Source organism: Tribolium castaneum, chromosome 2, assembly GCF_031307605.1.
Source record: "Tribolium castaneum strain GA2 chromosome 2, icTriCast1.1, whole genome shotgun sequence".
Lineage (NCBI taxonomy): Eukaryota > Metazoa > Arthropoda > Insecta > Coleoptera > Tenebrionidae > Tribolium > Tribolium castaneum.
This window is the reverse complement of record NC_087395.1, coordinates 2141519-2155270: the sequence shown is the minus strand read 5'-3', so window position 1 is coordinate 2155270 and position 13752 is coordinate 2141519. Positions and strand designations below refer to the sequence as shown.

The window sequence follows — 13752 nt, the reverse complement described above, 5'->3', positions numbered from 1 at the left end:
AAAATCCTTTGTGAACAAAAACATGTGGCATCAAAAATTGATTTCTTAAGAAAATTTCGTCAATATCAAAATTCCACTAAAAATTAATTTTTGTATATCTGGATGAAACGTGGATTTACCAAAATGGCAGCAACGTTCGTCGGTGAGTTCACAAAGAAAACCTAAAAAGCAATCCATCAAAAATTAAAATTGAAGTTTTGAGATGGCATTTATGCCTTTCAAAAATTATTATTATGACCATAAAAGATTATTGGTCATTTAACGCATAGAGTAATTAAAATTTATATTTTTCGCGACATTTCGATTTTTTATAAAATCTTCATCAGGCTTTAATAATTATACGTCTTACTTGAAGTTGACATGGCACACTACTTCAAGTAATTATTGGAACCTAATAAAAATTTAATAAAAAATCGAAACGTCACGAAAAATAAAAATTTTAATAAGTCCCTGCCCTAAATAACCAATAATCTTTTCTGGTCATAATTAAAAGTGAAGGCAAAAAGTTCACTATATTACATGCAAGATGTTGGTTTAGCTTTTTGGAAAAATGTGACCTTTTAAGCTACTTTTCCAACCACTTCGAGAGTGGCACAATTCCGTGGCTAATTGAAAATTGTGTTAAAGTGTAGGAACACACTGACAATGCACTTTAAGATGTCATTTATTTCACATTGACAAACGTCGCAAATTAAAATCTAATTGCGATTCTGTAAACCATGATTTATAAATAAAGACCTAAATAATCAACGAAAAACAGCAGCACTACTATCCGAGAAAGATTGTCTTGTAAGTGTAATATCTCTGACAAAAAGAAAAAAGAAAATCCGAAGACCTCAAAAACCTCGAAGATATTGGATACACTTAAAAATATGCACATACTTTCCACCCATTCGATATGTTATATTGCTTAGAACAACCATCGGACATAGCAACCTAACTTTGATGTTATTATGTTGTGTCATACTTTTTTGGGACAACCCTGTATAGTCAAAAATAATTTTCTGAAATACGTTCTAGAGTATAAATAACGTCTACAAAACATCAAAAGTCCAGCTTTACTAATAACTGAGCTACAGAAGACGGGAGCTGAACTGGACCACCCCGTATATTATTTCACTTTCAAAATCGCGACATTAGACTGGTTTTAGGAAACTTGTTTTTAATATACTATTAAAAGTGATTTACTTAGCACTTGTATACACTTTCTATAGTAATCTTATGTAACTAGTAAACGTGTCACTAGTAAAAATCAATTTAAATTTTTTGAAACAGGCCCCAGGTAGTGTAAGATGATTTGATTGACGGTATACTCCTGTCTAAACAAATTAATTAATACATAATTTTAATAATACCAAACCGAAAACTTGGGTTTCTTCCTCATTTCTGACAACTTGTATTGCTAGAGATTGTTCCATATATGGTGGCGAACTACCAGTGGCATAAAAGACTCTTGAAATGCACACTCTTGGTAAAGATAATGAAGTACATGAATGTGCATTTTTTCCTCTAGTTGTTATTTTCATATTGATAAATTTTAAGCACGAAGATATGCAAAATATAACTATTATTAAGGTTGAACTATACTCAGAACGTCTGAAAAGGAGCTGTTCAAGCAAGCGCGTGAACGCAAAATTTGAAATTGGATTTTTAAGAAAAGTAATAAACAAAATGCTTTCTTTACAATTGTATGTTGTTCCTACATTCAGTCACTACCTCATAGGTCAGTTTGTATTTCATTTTAAGTATTTGTAACCGAGTTTAAACGGGTTAAAAAGTCTATTTAATTTGTTGTTCTATTAAAAAAACTGTAAGTTCAAATTGCTTAAAAAAATATGGTGACTTTCTGCGGACCTTAGCAACAATATACATAAATTTAATAAATATTATACAATAAGTGAATTAAACCATTGTTTATTTGCGAGAAGAAAATTTAATACCACGAACGCAAGCGAGTGGATTAATTCTTCGAGCAAATTAATAGGTTTAATTCACGTGTCGTATATATTTTTTTATTCAATTTTGAGCAAAATTTACCAAAAAATGCAAGAAAATGTTAAAATTAACCGTTCGGTCTATACAAATCATATCACATGCGAATCAAATTTCCATAACGAGTTGTTTATTTATTTGCAAAAATGCGAGAATTGTAACGCGTATGGAAAAATGGCTAGAATCAGCGATTTTAAAGAGGAAAACCAGATTTTCGTGCCTGAATTGGTCATTCAAAAAGCTTCAGAAGCTATAAATAAAGTGGTGCCAGCAAAATCTAAACAATTATACGAAAAAGAGTATTCAAATTTTTGTGAATGGAAGAAGCGGAAAGATGCAAAGGGAGTAGACGAGAGAATAATTTTGGCTTATATTTCTGAACGATCCAAAAATGCAAAATCTTCGTCATTGTGGGCGTATTATTCCCAACTGAAGAAAATGTTATCTGTTAAAGAAAATATCGATATAAGCAGGTTTGTGAGGATTATATTGTTTATAATAAGTTTTGAACTAATAAATAATTGTTGTAGATTTCATCAGGTATCTGCTTTCTTAAAACAACACTCTGTAGGGCACAGACCAAAGAAATCTAAAGTCTTCAGCTTCGAAGAAATGGAAAAGTTTTTAGACACTGCTTCAGATGATGAATATTTGCTGCAAAAAGTGGTTCTAATTGTGGGAGTTTTTGGAGGGTGTAGAATTGGAGAATTAGTTGCCATGTCAGTTGATGACGTCGATGATCGAGGCAACGTAATTGTGGTCAATATTCCTGACACGAAGACTTATAAGCCAAGAACATTTACTATCATCAATGGAAGTAACTCTATTCCTGCCATTGACGTTTTTCGCAAGTACAGAAAACTACGACCCGAGAGTATTTTACACAAACGGTTGTTTATCAATTACCCTAAACAGAAATGCACAGTGCAAGCAGTTGGGATAAATACTATTTCAAAATTTCCCGAAAAAAATTGCACGATTTCTTTGTCTTCCAAATCCAGAAGAAAATACCGGACATAGCTTTAGACGTTCACGTGCAACTTTACTGGCAGACTCTGGAGCCGATTTAGTAGTGGTAAAGAGACACGGAGGATGGCATTCAAATAGCGTTGTGGAAGGATATATAGAAGATTCCCTTAATAATAAAATTGAAATTTCAAGGAAAATCATAAACCATTCTTCAACAACCATTCAGAAGGAATCCACCTCAAATTCGGAAGCACGTACTTCCGCGTCATCAACATCAGTGTCAAATCAAAATATAAATTTGCCTATTAATGATAGATATGGTGTACATTTCAGTAGCCTCAGTAATTGTAACATTTATTTTAAATAATAGCTATTTATGTAATAAGTACATAATGCAGGTCTTTATTGGACGAGCCCTAAGTTTATGGACGAGCGAGCTTGCGAGCGAGTCTCATAAATAGGACAAGTCCAAAAAGCCTAATTATGTACGAATTGCATACAAAGCTTTATGTTCGACTGCCGAAATTGGTTTATTAATGAATTTAATAAACTTCAATAAATTAATAAATTTTAATGAAACGCACCAAGTGTGCTTTTTCGGTTGTTTGGTTACGGAATTGTTTATTATTTTTGTGATGTGAAAATTGTGTTTGAAAGCAAAATGCAAACGTGCAGTTCAAATAAAGAAGAAACTTGCAGCGAAATATCAAATATTGCTGCTGATGCGAAAGATTCTCTGTTACCATCAAAATCCAAGCATTTGTACGAAGAAACATATAATGCGTATCGGAAATGGCGTTCTAATAAGAAAATTGATACAACTTGCGAAGATACCATTCTAGCGTACTTCAGCAGCGAGCTGTCCCGGTATAAAAGTTCATCATTATGGAGCAAATATTCTATGCTAAGATCAACCATCAATCTACGAGAGGGAATTGACATTAGTAAATTTCCAAGCGTCATACCTTATTTGAAACGAAAAGGTGAAGGACACAAACCAAAAAAATCTCTTATATTGAGTAAAGACCATATAGACGAATTTTTGAGAAAAGCTGACACCAAGGAACATTTATTTAATAAGGTAAGACGTTTTTAAGGTTTTGTTTCGAGTATTTATTTTAAAAACATAATTTCTCGTAGGTTGTTCTCATATTTGGAGTAGCCGGTGCATGTAGACGTCAAGAGCTAGTGACATTAACGACAACATGTGTTCAAGACTGCAAAACCCATTTTTTAATTAAGCTGGAAGACACCAAAACCAAAGTGGATCGATGTTTTATAATAACAGCAGGTAAACTCGAAAATGTTAATCTACTTGAACTTGTCAGAAGATATATGGAAATTCGACCCACCAAGACACCGCACAACAGATTTTTTATCAACTACACCAAGGAAAAATGTACCATTCAACCAGTTGGAATCCACAAAATTGGGGGTGTGCCTGCTATAGTGGCCAAGTATTTGGGTCTTGAAAATGCTTCTTCATATACAGGTCACTGCTTCAGACGTAGCTCAGCTTCTCTTCTGGCAAATGCAGGGGCCACTATGGAAAGGATAAAAAGACACGGAGGTTGGCGTTCAACTACAGTGGCAGAAGGTTATATCGAAGAATGTGAAAATACTAAAATTAAGGTTGCAAACTTGATCTTGGGTGAAGAACCATTGGCCTGCAATAGCATCTCTTCGGAAAATCACGAAAAATTTACAAGTTTGCGTGGAACCGAGAGTGAAGCAAAAAAACAACGAAGTTGTAGGAATGAATATTTGTGGCAACAATAATAGTGTTATAAATGTAAATCATTATTACAACAAGCAATAGTATGTTTATATGGTTACAATGTTACAAAGTTGATATGTATGTATTATTATAACTTCAAATAAATTTTGACATTTCTGAAAATAAAGCTACTTTATTTTACTAGTACCATAAAGAAGTACTTTATGGCCGCATAATTATATTATAAACATTACTTTATAACTCAGTCGTACATAAAAGTATTTGTTGGTATTCATTAGAGTTATTTAAATCAATAGTGGAATAATTTTTAATTCACTAGTGAATAAATCACTACTTATGCGTGTTACTACTATGGAATCAATAATGTCACTTTATAATGTCAAAATTGAATAAAAATTATTATTATGACCAGAAAAGATTATTGGTCATTTAACGCAGAGAGTAATTAAAATTTATATTTTTCGCGACGATAAAAAGAAAAATATAAATGCAGAATAATAGTATTCTGACTCCTCTTTGAGTTCGCAGTGAAGCGTTGGCGGTCCATTTACCGAACACGCTGTACACATATTAAAATGTGTAGTATTATTAAAATCCGGGCATCCCTACAGTAAAAATACAGCAAAGAACGCTTACCTTAATTTTCCGATATTGCAGTCTTGTAGTTGTGGCAATGATGCTCATAAAAACTTACCTTTTGCCGGCAAAAAATTCTACCTTCCAATAACTGAATGCTGAACTATAACTCTTTTGTTGAAATCCCTCAAAAACATGATGATAACACACAAAAACTTATCACTCACAAAAAGTTTCAGTGAGTTTAACAATAATTTACACAATAAAAAACGTAAACAAATGACTAATTACTAAATAAAAAACACTATGGAGATGGCCGGTATATTAGGAAACTGCACAAGCACAAGCTCAGTTGGGGATGTTCTAAAGGACAATAGATGGTACCTTAAAAATTAAAGTCCATTTAAAGCCTGAATTTATGGATATGGAGGTTTTTCTTTTAGGACAAACGCTATATTGTTTATTAAATAAAACAATAAAATAACTTAAGTTCGTGCCGTTCGTCATCATTTCAATTAAACAAAAAATATGTAATGCGCCTAATGTAGGTAACTAATTATACAGACGACTTATCCAGTAATACTGATTCTGTTGGCATCTGTTTATTTGCGAATAAAATAGTGTAGGTATAAGTATGTTATGAAAAGTAAAAGTGAGTTTATAGGGCCTAGCAAAATTATTACTTTTCAAAAATTAGCTAAATGGGTAATGTTGATTGCATAACCAACTATTATTATTTTGGGATAAATTATGTCTTGAAAGAGTTTAACTAACTCTATCCAAATTCAGTAAAACATAGAATTATTGCTATTAAATACAAAGTTTGCAACTCAATGTAGAGAAATGATGGTGTGGCAAGATTGGCAGCACTGGTAAAGCAGTGGTAGCCATGTTTTAGCTGCGTTTTAATCGGTTGGTCTCGATTTTATGTTATGCGCTTAGTTTTTGTGTGTTTTTTTATTGTGATTGTGTTAAATTGAAAACATTAATACTAATTATTAGTTGGACAGTTAGTGCAAAGACACTCGATAGTGTGGATGGACGATTTCAACGCTTCCTATTGCCATTTCCCGCCTTGTTTCCTTTTCTCCAATACCAGGTAAATCTTTCCTTTTATACCATTCCCAAATAAGAAAAACTTGCGCAAAAATCGATTTTCAAACAATGAATTTGATGTGTCCGCCACGAAATTCTTGTTATTTTCACCCAAGGGCCAGCCGCCATTTTGAAAATTAAACTTGAATCGTTCAAATTGTTTTTTTTTATTAAATACCAATTACCAAAGCTTTAACTTTAATACTAGAAATGGGTCATAATCGAGAATCGAAACATTTTGAAATTTTTGGGGAGCTGAGTACCACCATATTATCAAGAAAATTTATTCTCCAGAAGGCTCTGACTGGAAAAACTATTTCACAGCCTTCTTTTCGATCGTATCAACTACCAACTTACGAGTACTGATAGCTTCTGATCGGTATAAAAGTCTTATCCTTTCAAACCAAAAACCAACTCATATATATAAACAACGAATAATATTATAAAAACTATTGATTTTTATTTTTAAACTACCTATGCCTGTTTATTTATTTAAAAATTTATTGTGGCGCAAATAGCGTGCTTCTGGCATTAACTTTTATATGAGTTGTTATGGTAACAGGTTAGTCATTTGCACCACAAAAGACGCAAAGAAAATGAGACTGTTGTAGGTATTTTTTCTACTAGATAAATATAAATTTTACAAAGGTTTTCTAACCCGTTCATCATTGGACAGACTTGGATATTTTTTTAACTCTACTCTGAACATAGTTCCTATGTTCTAAATGAAAAAAAAAAACATATCAGAGCATTGATCTACTCAACTTAAATTAAGAATACTCGTAGTTACTAATGAAACGTAAAAATATATGTTTAGCTTCGCCACATAAATGTTGGGCTGTTTTCAAAATTTAATATCTTATTAACTACATTAGCACACGTTAACTGAACAGGTAATATATCATGAGATCGAAAATGTACTAGAGTAAGGCTTGAAAGTGAAGTGAAACTTTAGCCACGTCATATTTTCTTGAGTCCTTTTGGAAAAACAACTACTTTTTTTCTACATACTACAGTTTCTTCTTCTCTAATTGTTTTTATTAAATTTTGCTAAACACAATAAAACGAACAGTAATCAAACATTAAATTAGGATATTTCTCCTGAAATTCTGCTGAACATTAACGAATTAAATATTTTACTATTTCGGAATAATTTTAATTACAATTAGTTTTTTCTTTTTATTTTAAGTATTTTTAAAGTTGAAAGGTGAGGCAGCTGCGCCACCGTGCCCCGCCCTTGTGTAATTCTAAAGATTTTAAAGCTCTAGCTACATTAGAGGTTAATAAATGTTTAATGTAGGCTGTAAAAGAATTTAGAATAGCATTTTTTAACAACTTAATTAATTTTTTGGAATAGCTTTTTTATTTCCGGTTGTTGAAAAAAGGGTATTAGCATACGAATTTGCAAACATAACTTTGACAGATTCCAAAACAACTTAATTTGATGAAAATTATTATTTACATAATTACAAATATGGATAGGTTGAATATAAAACGTAACTTAATAATTAAAAATAAACGAAATAAAGAAATTTAGAATAAATTCACATTACGATGGAAAATTCTGTGATTGTTTAATTTTAGCCAAAATTTAAGATATTTGTTTGTTTTGAATTTAACATTTTGATTTGGAAATAAAACAATTCAAAACGTTTTCTAAGCATTTATTATTCGGAAAATTGCGAAAAACTTAACACATAAATCTCGTAAATTCAGTCAAACCTTAAATCTAGAAACACACTTAACGTAAAAATAGTTCAACTCGTCTCTCATCACATTAAAGCTTTGAATCAAATCACAGAGTAACTCGCTACCACGGCCTCCACATATCACTGTTCCCATCCCCTGGAGGATTCGACTCCCGAGAAGTGGACGCTGTGGCCTCTGTCGTACTCGTCGCTGATTCCGTTTTAATTATTTTAGTAGCCGGATATTCGGCCACAGTGAGCAAACCTTGAGTCATTTCGGCATATTTTCTCTTCACTCCTTGAGTGCGATTCTCCTCAAAATCGGCGCCATCTTCGCGAGTTTGCGCCTGTTTGAAGCGCTCCGACTGATTTGTTATAATACACAAAGGCTCTATCGTTTTTTTCGGACTGATAATGCGTTGATGAATCGGGAATTTCATACTTTTGACTTCCATTGCTGGAGGAATCGAAGTGGAAGACACTTGGGGCACTTGGGGTTGTTCGTGGTAGGTTGTTGGTTGCACTGGACGGAACCCCTTGGGGCTTGCCGGAGGACTTACCGAAGTTGATGAAGATGACGGTATCACAGTTACGAAAGCACTTGGTCGTTCTCTTTGTTGCAAAAATGGTAAGTTACTCGAGTTGGGTAAAAGCAAGGCGATTTCCCCGCTTGGAAGTCGGCTTGGTATCAATTGGATGCTTTGTGGTATTTGCACTCTTGCGTTATTGTTTTGGTCACCGATACTTGAAGAAGGTACGTTTGAAGTTGAAGTGAACGGTAAATTTGGAAAGTTGGGGAAGTTGAAATGGGCAACATGGTCGATCCCGTTGATGCATTTTTGCAAGTGGGATCGCATCCGGTCTTTGAGGCCGTCGTCAACTTCGGATTGTGAGACGAAACGGTCGATTTCGTTGGCACATTCGTTGAAACCTGACTTGAATTTTCGTAAAACGGAAGGGTCGGATGCCATTGCAACGGCTAGTTGTTGGCGTTGGACGTTTTGGAGGTGTTTCACGGCCATTTCCAAGATATCGGCTTTTTCAAGTTTTGAGTGTCTTGCCGGCTATAAAAATTAAAGTCAGAAAGTTTGATAATTTCGAGGAGTGGGGATTACGTCTTTGTTCATTGCTTCCAAGATAAGGGTTTTGATTTCGTTCAAACAGTGGTTAATTCTGGCTCTTCTGCGCTTCTCCATTATGGGTTTGTGCGTCTGGAAAATGTGTGTTGAAATTATTATATTTTGATAAATCAAAGGACATACTTTTCGTAGTTCGGCTTTCGACATTGTGACTGATTCTTGGGAAGGTCGAATCTCGTACTCGTCTTCACTTATGGGCATATTGTTACACTCCTTCAAAGTCGGATTGCTGGAATTGTTAAGAAAATGTACAGAAAGTTATAGGTAATTCGAAAAAAAAAGTTGAAACGTTATCGAATATTTTAATTTTCTGAAGAGATCAACTTTAGCTGAAACCCAAATTTAATATGAAAATTTTTGACATCATGGGCGGAAAGACAACATTGAAACCAACAATAATTATAAGTTATAACTGTTAAAAAAACTAAAAATTTATGTATGGAAGTTTTTGCCACGAATAAACGCTCATAAGCATTGTCTTTAGTTAGTGTAAAAAAATGACTAGTCAAATATAAAGTTCTTGAAAATAACATTAAATACCTCGCGATACCGACAGTACTTTTACCGACAACAATCGAAAAAGTGAAAGAATTTTCGTTTTATTTTATTTTTCCATAGAGTGCGATTATGATTCAAGTTACAAAGAAAAATATTAAAGACATTATTTTCTTCAAAAAACCTAGATCTTGAATAGTTTAATAAAATCTAAAGAGATTAAGTCAAGCTGTGTGACTTAACAGCTTTGAAGGTTTGAACGACCAACACATTTCGTTTGGAACAATAATTAAACTTAAGCAACTGAATTTAATTTTCTGCAACTTTGTTTTCTGCATTCCAGTTCTGGCACTCAAGTTTGGTATAATTTTGTGCATGTTAGTTACTGTTCATTATAAAATACACAGGCATTTTGTTATAAAACGTTAAAAAAAGTAAGAAAACTTCTCATCCTTTTTACCATTTCTCACCTAATTTAGTTATTACTCGTTTTGTTTTTACACCAAAAAATTTAATTCTTAAACATATTTAAGCGCTTAAAAAAGACAAAACACCGATTTTCTGCGGAATTGGCCAACTTTTAGAATAATTTAAATCGAAATTTTGCTTTACCATTGCGCTTTGTTTTGTTTATCTGCTAGTTTAACTTCGAAATCAACTTTGCTTTTGACCTATTTGTAATTTCTTGTTCCGGTCTAAGATAACTCTCCTGAAGAAAAGTGCTTTTTTAATTTAGTTCTTCGAAGAAGAGATCCCACTCTCGTCACTCTCGATCTATTTTAGCGATTATTTGCATAATATTTGATAAAACTGCACGACATATTTGAATATTTTGGTGAAAAACATGTTAAAAAGGAATAAAACTCGGCATTTTTATGGCTATATTTGGACGAAAATAGGCTAAACAATCTGGTTAAAAATGTTCTAAAATGTTCGAACACATAATTAAATAACAATGTGTTCTCAAAAAAATCGTTTTACGAGTATTGTAGCCGACAAACACGTGAAAAAAGCAAAAGTAATGTCATTTCTTAAACAACTTTGTAATTTTTAGCAACGTCTTGCAAAAACTGATTCATTAGCTCGAAGAAAAAAATTGTGTATACTTTTGTATGAATTTTTTAAATATTATAATTTGTATTTAAACTGGGCAACTGTTTATCATTTTGGTTCAATTTAAATCGTGTTTAGATAATGCTCTAATGCTATTTTTGAAAAGTGTTACTCGCTTAGTTGATGGAAATTTTACTGTTAATATAATTTTTGTGAATAGTTTATTCATTGTATTGTATGTGATGTTGATATATTTTTTTAATTGATCATATAATATAATAAAAATCAAAGCACCTGAACAAAATCTCTAAAATTTTTAACTCTGACTTCAGTTCATATTTTTTGATATTTAATTGAAAGAAAGGTGTAATCTCTTAATACGTTTAATTATTTCAAGATATTATATTGTATTGATTTGTTTCACACTGCTTAAAAAAATGGCAAGTTGTTCAGGTACTACTACAATATAAAGTTTGATACTAAGTTACCAAATGGCTTCTTCCAATTTTTGACTTGATCTGCAATATTTTTTTGAAACACCAAATAAAAGCTAGGATTAAATAAAAAGTAACGAAAACGCAGACATTTTTTGAATAAATACTGTTTCTAAGTTTTGGAAAACAGTCACTTTTTTCTTTACTAATTTTGTCTGAAGGATTGTACTGCCATGATTCATGCAATAGCATTGATTTTATGTATGAAAAATTCATTTTTGTAATTTGCCGCCATTTTGATGCTTTAATACGCACATTAAAGCATGCAACGTCATCAAGTGCGATGTCTTAATACTTGGCATTTGACGAAACATTTTACAAAATTTTTTAGGTTGGCAGGAAGGAAATTTGCGACTGAATTTTTGCCAATATCAAAAATTTCAATTTTTTTGACAGAATTAGGATAAAACAAAAATTTTAAATCAATTTTTCACTTTCAAATTTGAGACATTACAAATCATAAATTGATTAAAATAAAAAAAAATTCAAAAACGGCACAAATGGGGCCAATTACAAAAAATTGTATAGAAAATTAATTTAATAAGCTAACGCCATTCGTTTTTGAAACTGAATTCGTGCTTCAAGAATGGTCTTATCAAACTTGTTTTTTAAAAAACTGAAGTTATTTTTGTAAAACGGTCCAACAGTCTTTTTTACAAATATCCCATCAAAAAACGTGAAGTTTATTCCAGACTTTTGATACGGACTGAATATCATGTGTGAGGAGCATCCAAAACTCATTAATTATTATTACAGTTAAAAATCTCTTAAATCTCTGACTGTGTTTGATTTTTACTTTTATTTTTTTTTGTCGAAATTTTTTTGTATTTTACCAAAAAAAAAAGGATTAACACTATCATCTTTATTGTTAATTCTCCCAGTTCCTTTCAGGCTGACCTTTCATCAAGAAGCCATAACACCTTGATGTTTAAATCGATGGTCAAGGTCGTCAAATTACGAATCCAAATTTGTTGTCAACCTGACAATTATTTAGATTCCCCCAGTATAAAAGTGTTATCATATGGTACATACTGATAAGTGATAATAATTGATAGTAAATCAATTCGAACATTTACTTGATTTAAAATATTCACACGGTTTTTCAGGTCATAATTCTTCTAAACTAGAAATGGAATAAAAATAAAATATTAAACGATTGGGAAAAATGTTTAAATCAAATTTGTCACGCGTGAATGAACCGTGTTAAGTTATTACTTTATTAGCCATTTTCACGCCGCATGATCGTACGATTGTGAGAAAACACCTGTTGAATGCATCTAACCAGCCATGTGGAAATTTGAAATAAACTTAAAACATTGAAACACTTAATTTTGTCTGATTTTTTAAGTTTATACTATAAAAAAAATATTGGAAAAAAAATAATAATAATAAACTGAAGACAGAGTTATAAAGCACTGCACAACCAAAAGAAAAATGTCGAATTAAAAATCATCCTTTCTCACGAAAAGTAAGTGATCAACAAATCCAAAAAAACAACCATGCGAAAATTTGAATTCTAATTGTTTAATTTTTAAAGTTAGTTCAAAGTTTATACAAAAAATATGAATAAATTTAAAAATAAATAAATAATAATAAACTGAAGACAGAATTATAGAGTATTGCGCAACAAAATTAAAGTGTCGAATTAACAATTAAGTCCACTTACCCTTCCTTCGTCCCGCCAAAAAAGTGTAAACAAATCCAAAAAATTGCAAAATTTTTGTCGAATAGTGTGCACTACTAGCACGAAAACTTGAGTATTTCTCTCGGAGGGTGACTTCTTTCGACTGTCGATATTTCCGAAGTCCAACCCGAAGGGAGGTCACTAAGGTGACTATAGAGAATGATCGGTGTTTCAGTGGTATACATTCCGATAGAGCGTGGGAATGAACCGAATTCGTGCCCCCACTCCATCGTCCACATAGCGCCGCATGGCCGAAGACACCCTTCCAGGGTAGAATAACTCCACAAGCTCGGAGTTCCCACGCGCTGAGGTGCATTCAGACATGGGAAATAACTGTTAATGGCACTCGGAGACGTGTGGCGGAAGCTTATAGAGAGAGAAAGTTGCTGTTTGCTGGACTCCAACACTTTTTGTCCACCTCAAAGGAACGAAATTGAATATTTTCGAATGGAGTTAATTGGGGTTTTAGGCAAGGTTGTGATGAAAAGTGCCGTCACACGATTTTAAATTCATTACTTGACCTGTCAACTTGCACAGAGTAAAACCGGACCTTTTCAGTATCGGAGCCCCTAGCTTATACCTTTTTTAAATTTTCATGTTTTTTAATTAATAGCATTCAGGAAAATAAGGAAAACAGTTGCTTGAAACCAAAAAAAATTGGGAGCGAATTTTTATTTGCAGTTGTTTTTTTTCAATGTGATTGTTCGAACTGTCGAATAACCTTGAGACAGAAATTGAAAACTAGGAAAGTAATTGACATACAGGGTGACTCGGGTTGCGTAATCGGTATATAACTTTTTTGTTACTTCAAATATTGTCATTATTCATA

General features: G+C 32.4%; 2 protein-coding genes across 4 annotated transcripts; one reads left to right on the top strand and one right to left on the bottom strand.

The window, feature by feature from the left end:
- Positions 1–3356: 3356 nt before the first annotated feature.
- Positions 3357–4865, top strand: LOC135265338 (uncharacterized). Of its 3 annotated transcripts, none has more exons than XM_064354737.1 (3): positions 3357–4042; positions 4102–4396; positions 4454–4865. In XM_064354737.1, the coding sequence occupies exons 1-3, from the start codon at positions 3623–3625 to the stop codon at positions 4738–4740; spliced, it is 1002 nt and encodes a 333-aa protein (XP_064210807.1). In that variant the 5' UTR covers positions 3357–3622; the 3' UTR covers positions 4741–4865. The 3 variants fall into 3 exon arrangements, with proteins under 3 accessions (XP_064210807.1, XP_064210806.1, XP_064210805.1); XM_064354736.1 differs by having other exon boundaries at positions 3359–4042; positions 4102–4418; positions 4467–4865; XM_064354735.1 differs by having other exon boundaries at positions 3362–4042; positions 4102–4865.
- Positions 4866–8018: 3153 nt separating this feature from the next.
- On the bottom strand, positions 8019–13505 carry LOC656046 (protein deadpan). Its single transcript, XM_962601.4, has 4 exons — positions 12906–13505; positions 9321–9426; positions 9174–9269; positions 8019–9122 (listed from the first exon to the last, which is right to left on the bottom strand). Exons 2-4 carry the CDS (start codon positions 9396–9398, stop codon positions 8181–8183), a joined length of 1116 nt encoding a protein of 371 aa, XP_967694.1. The 5' UTR covers positions 9399–9426; positions 12906–13505; the 3' UTR covers positions 8019–8180.
- Positions 13506–13752: the final 247 nt, after the last annotated feature.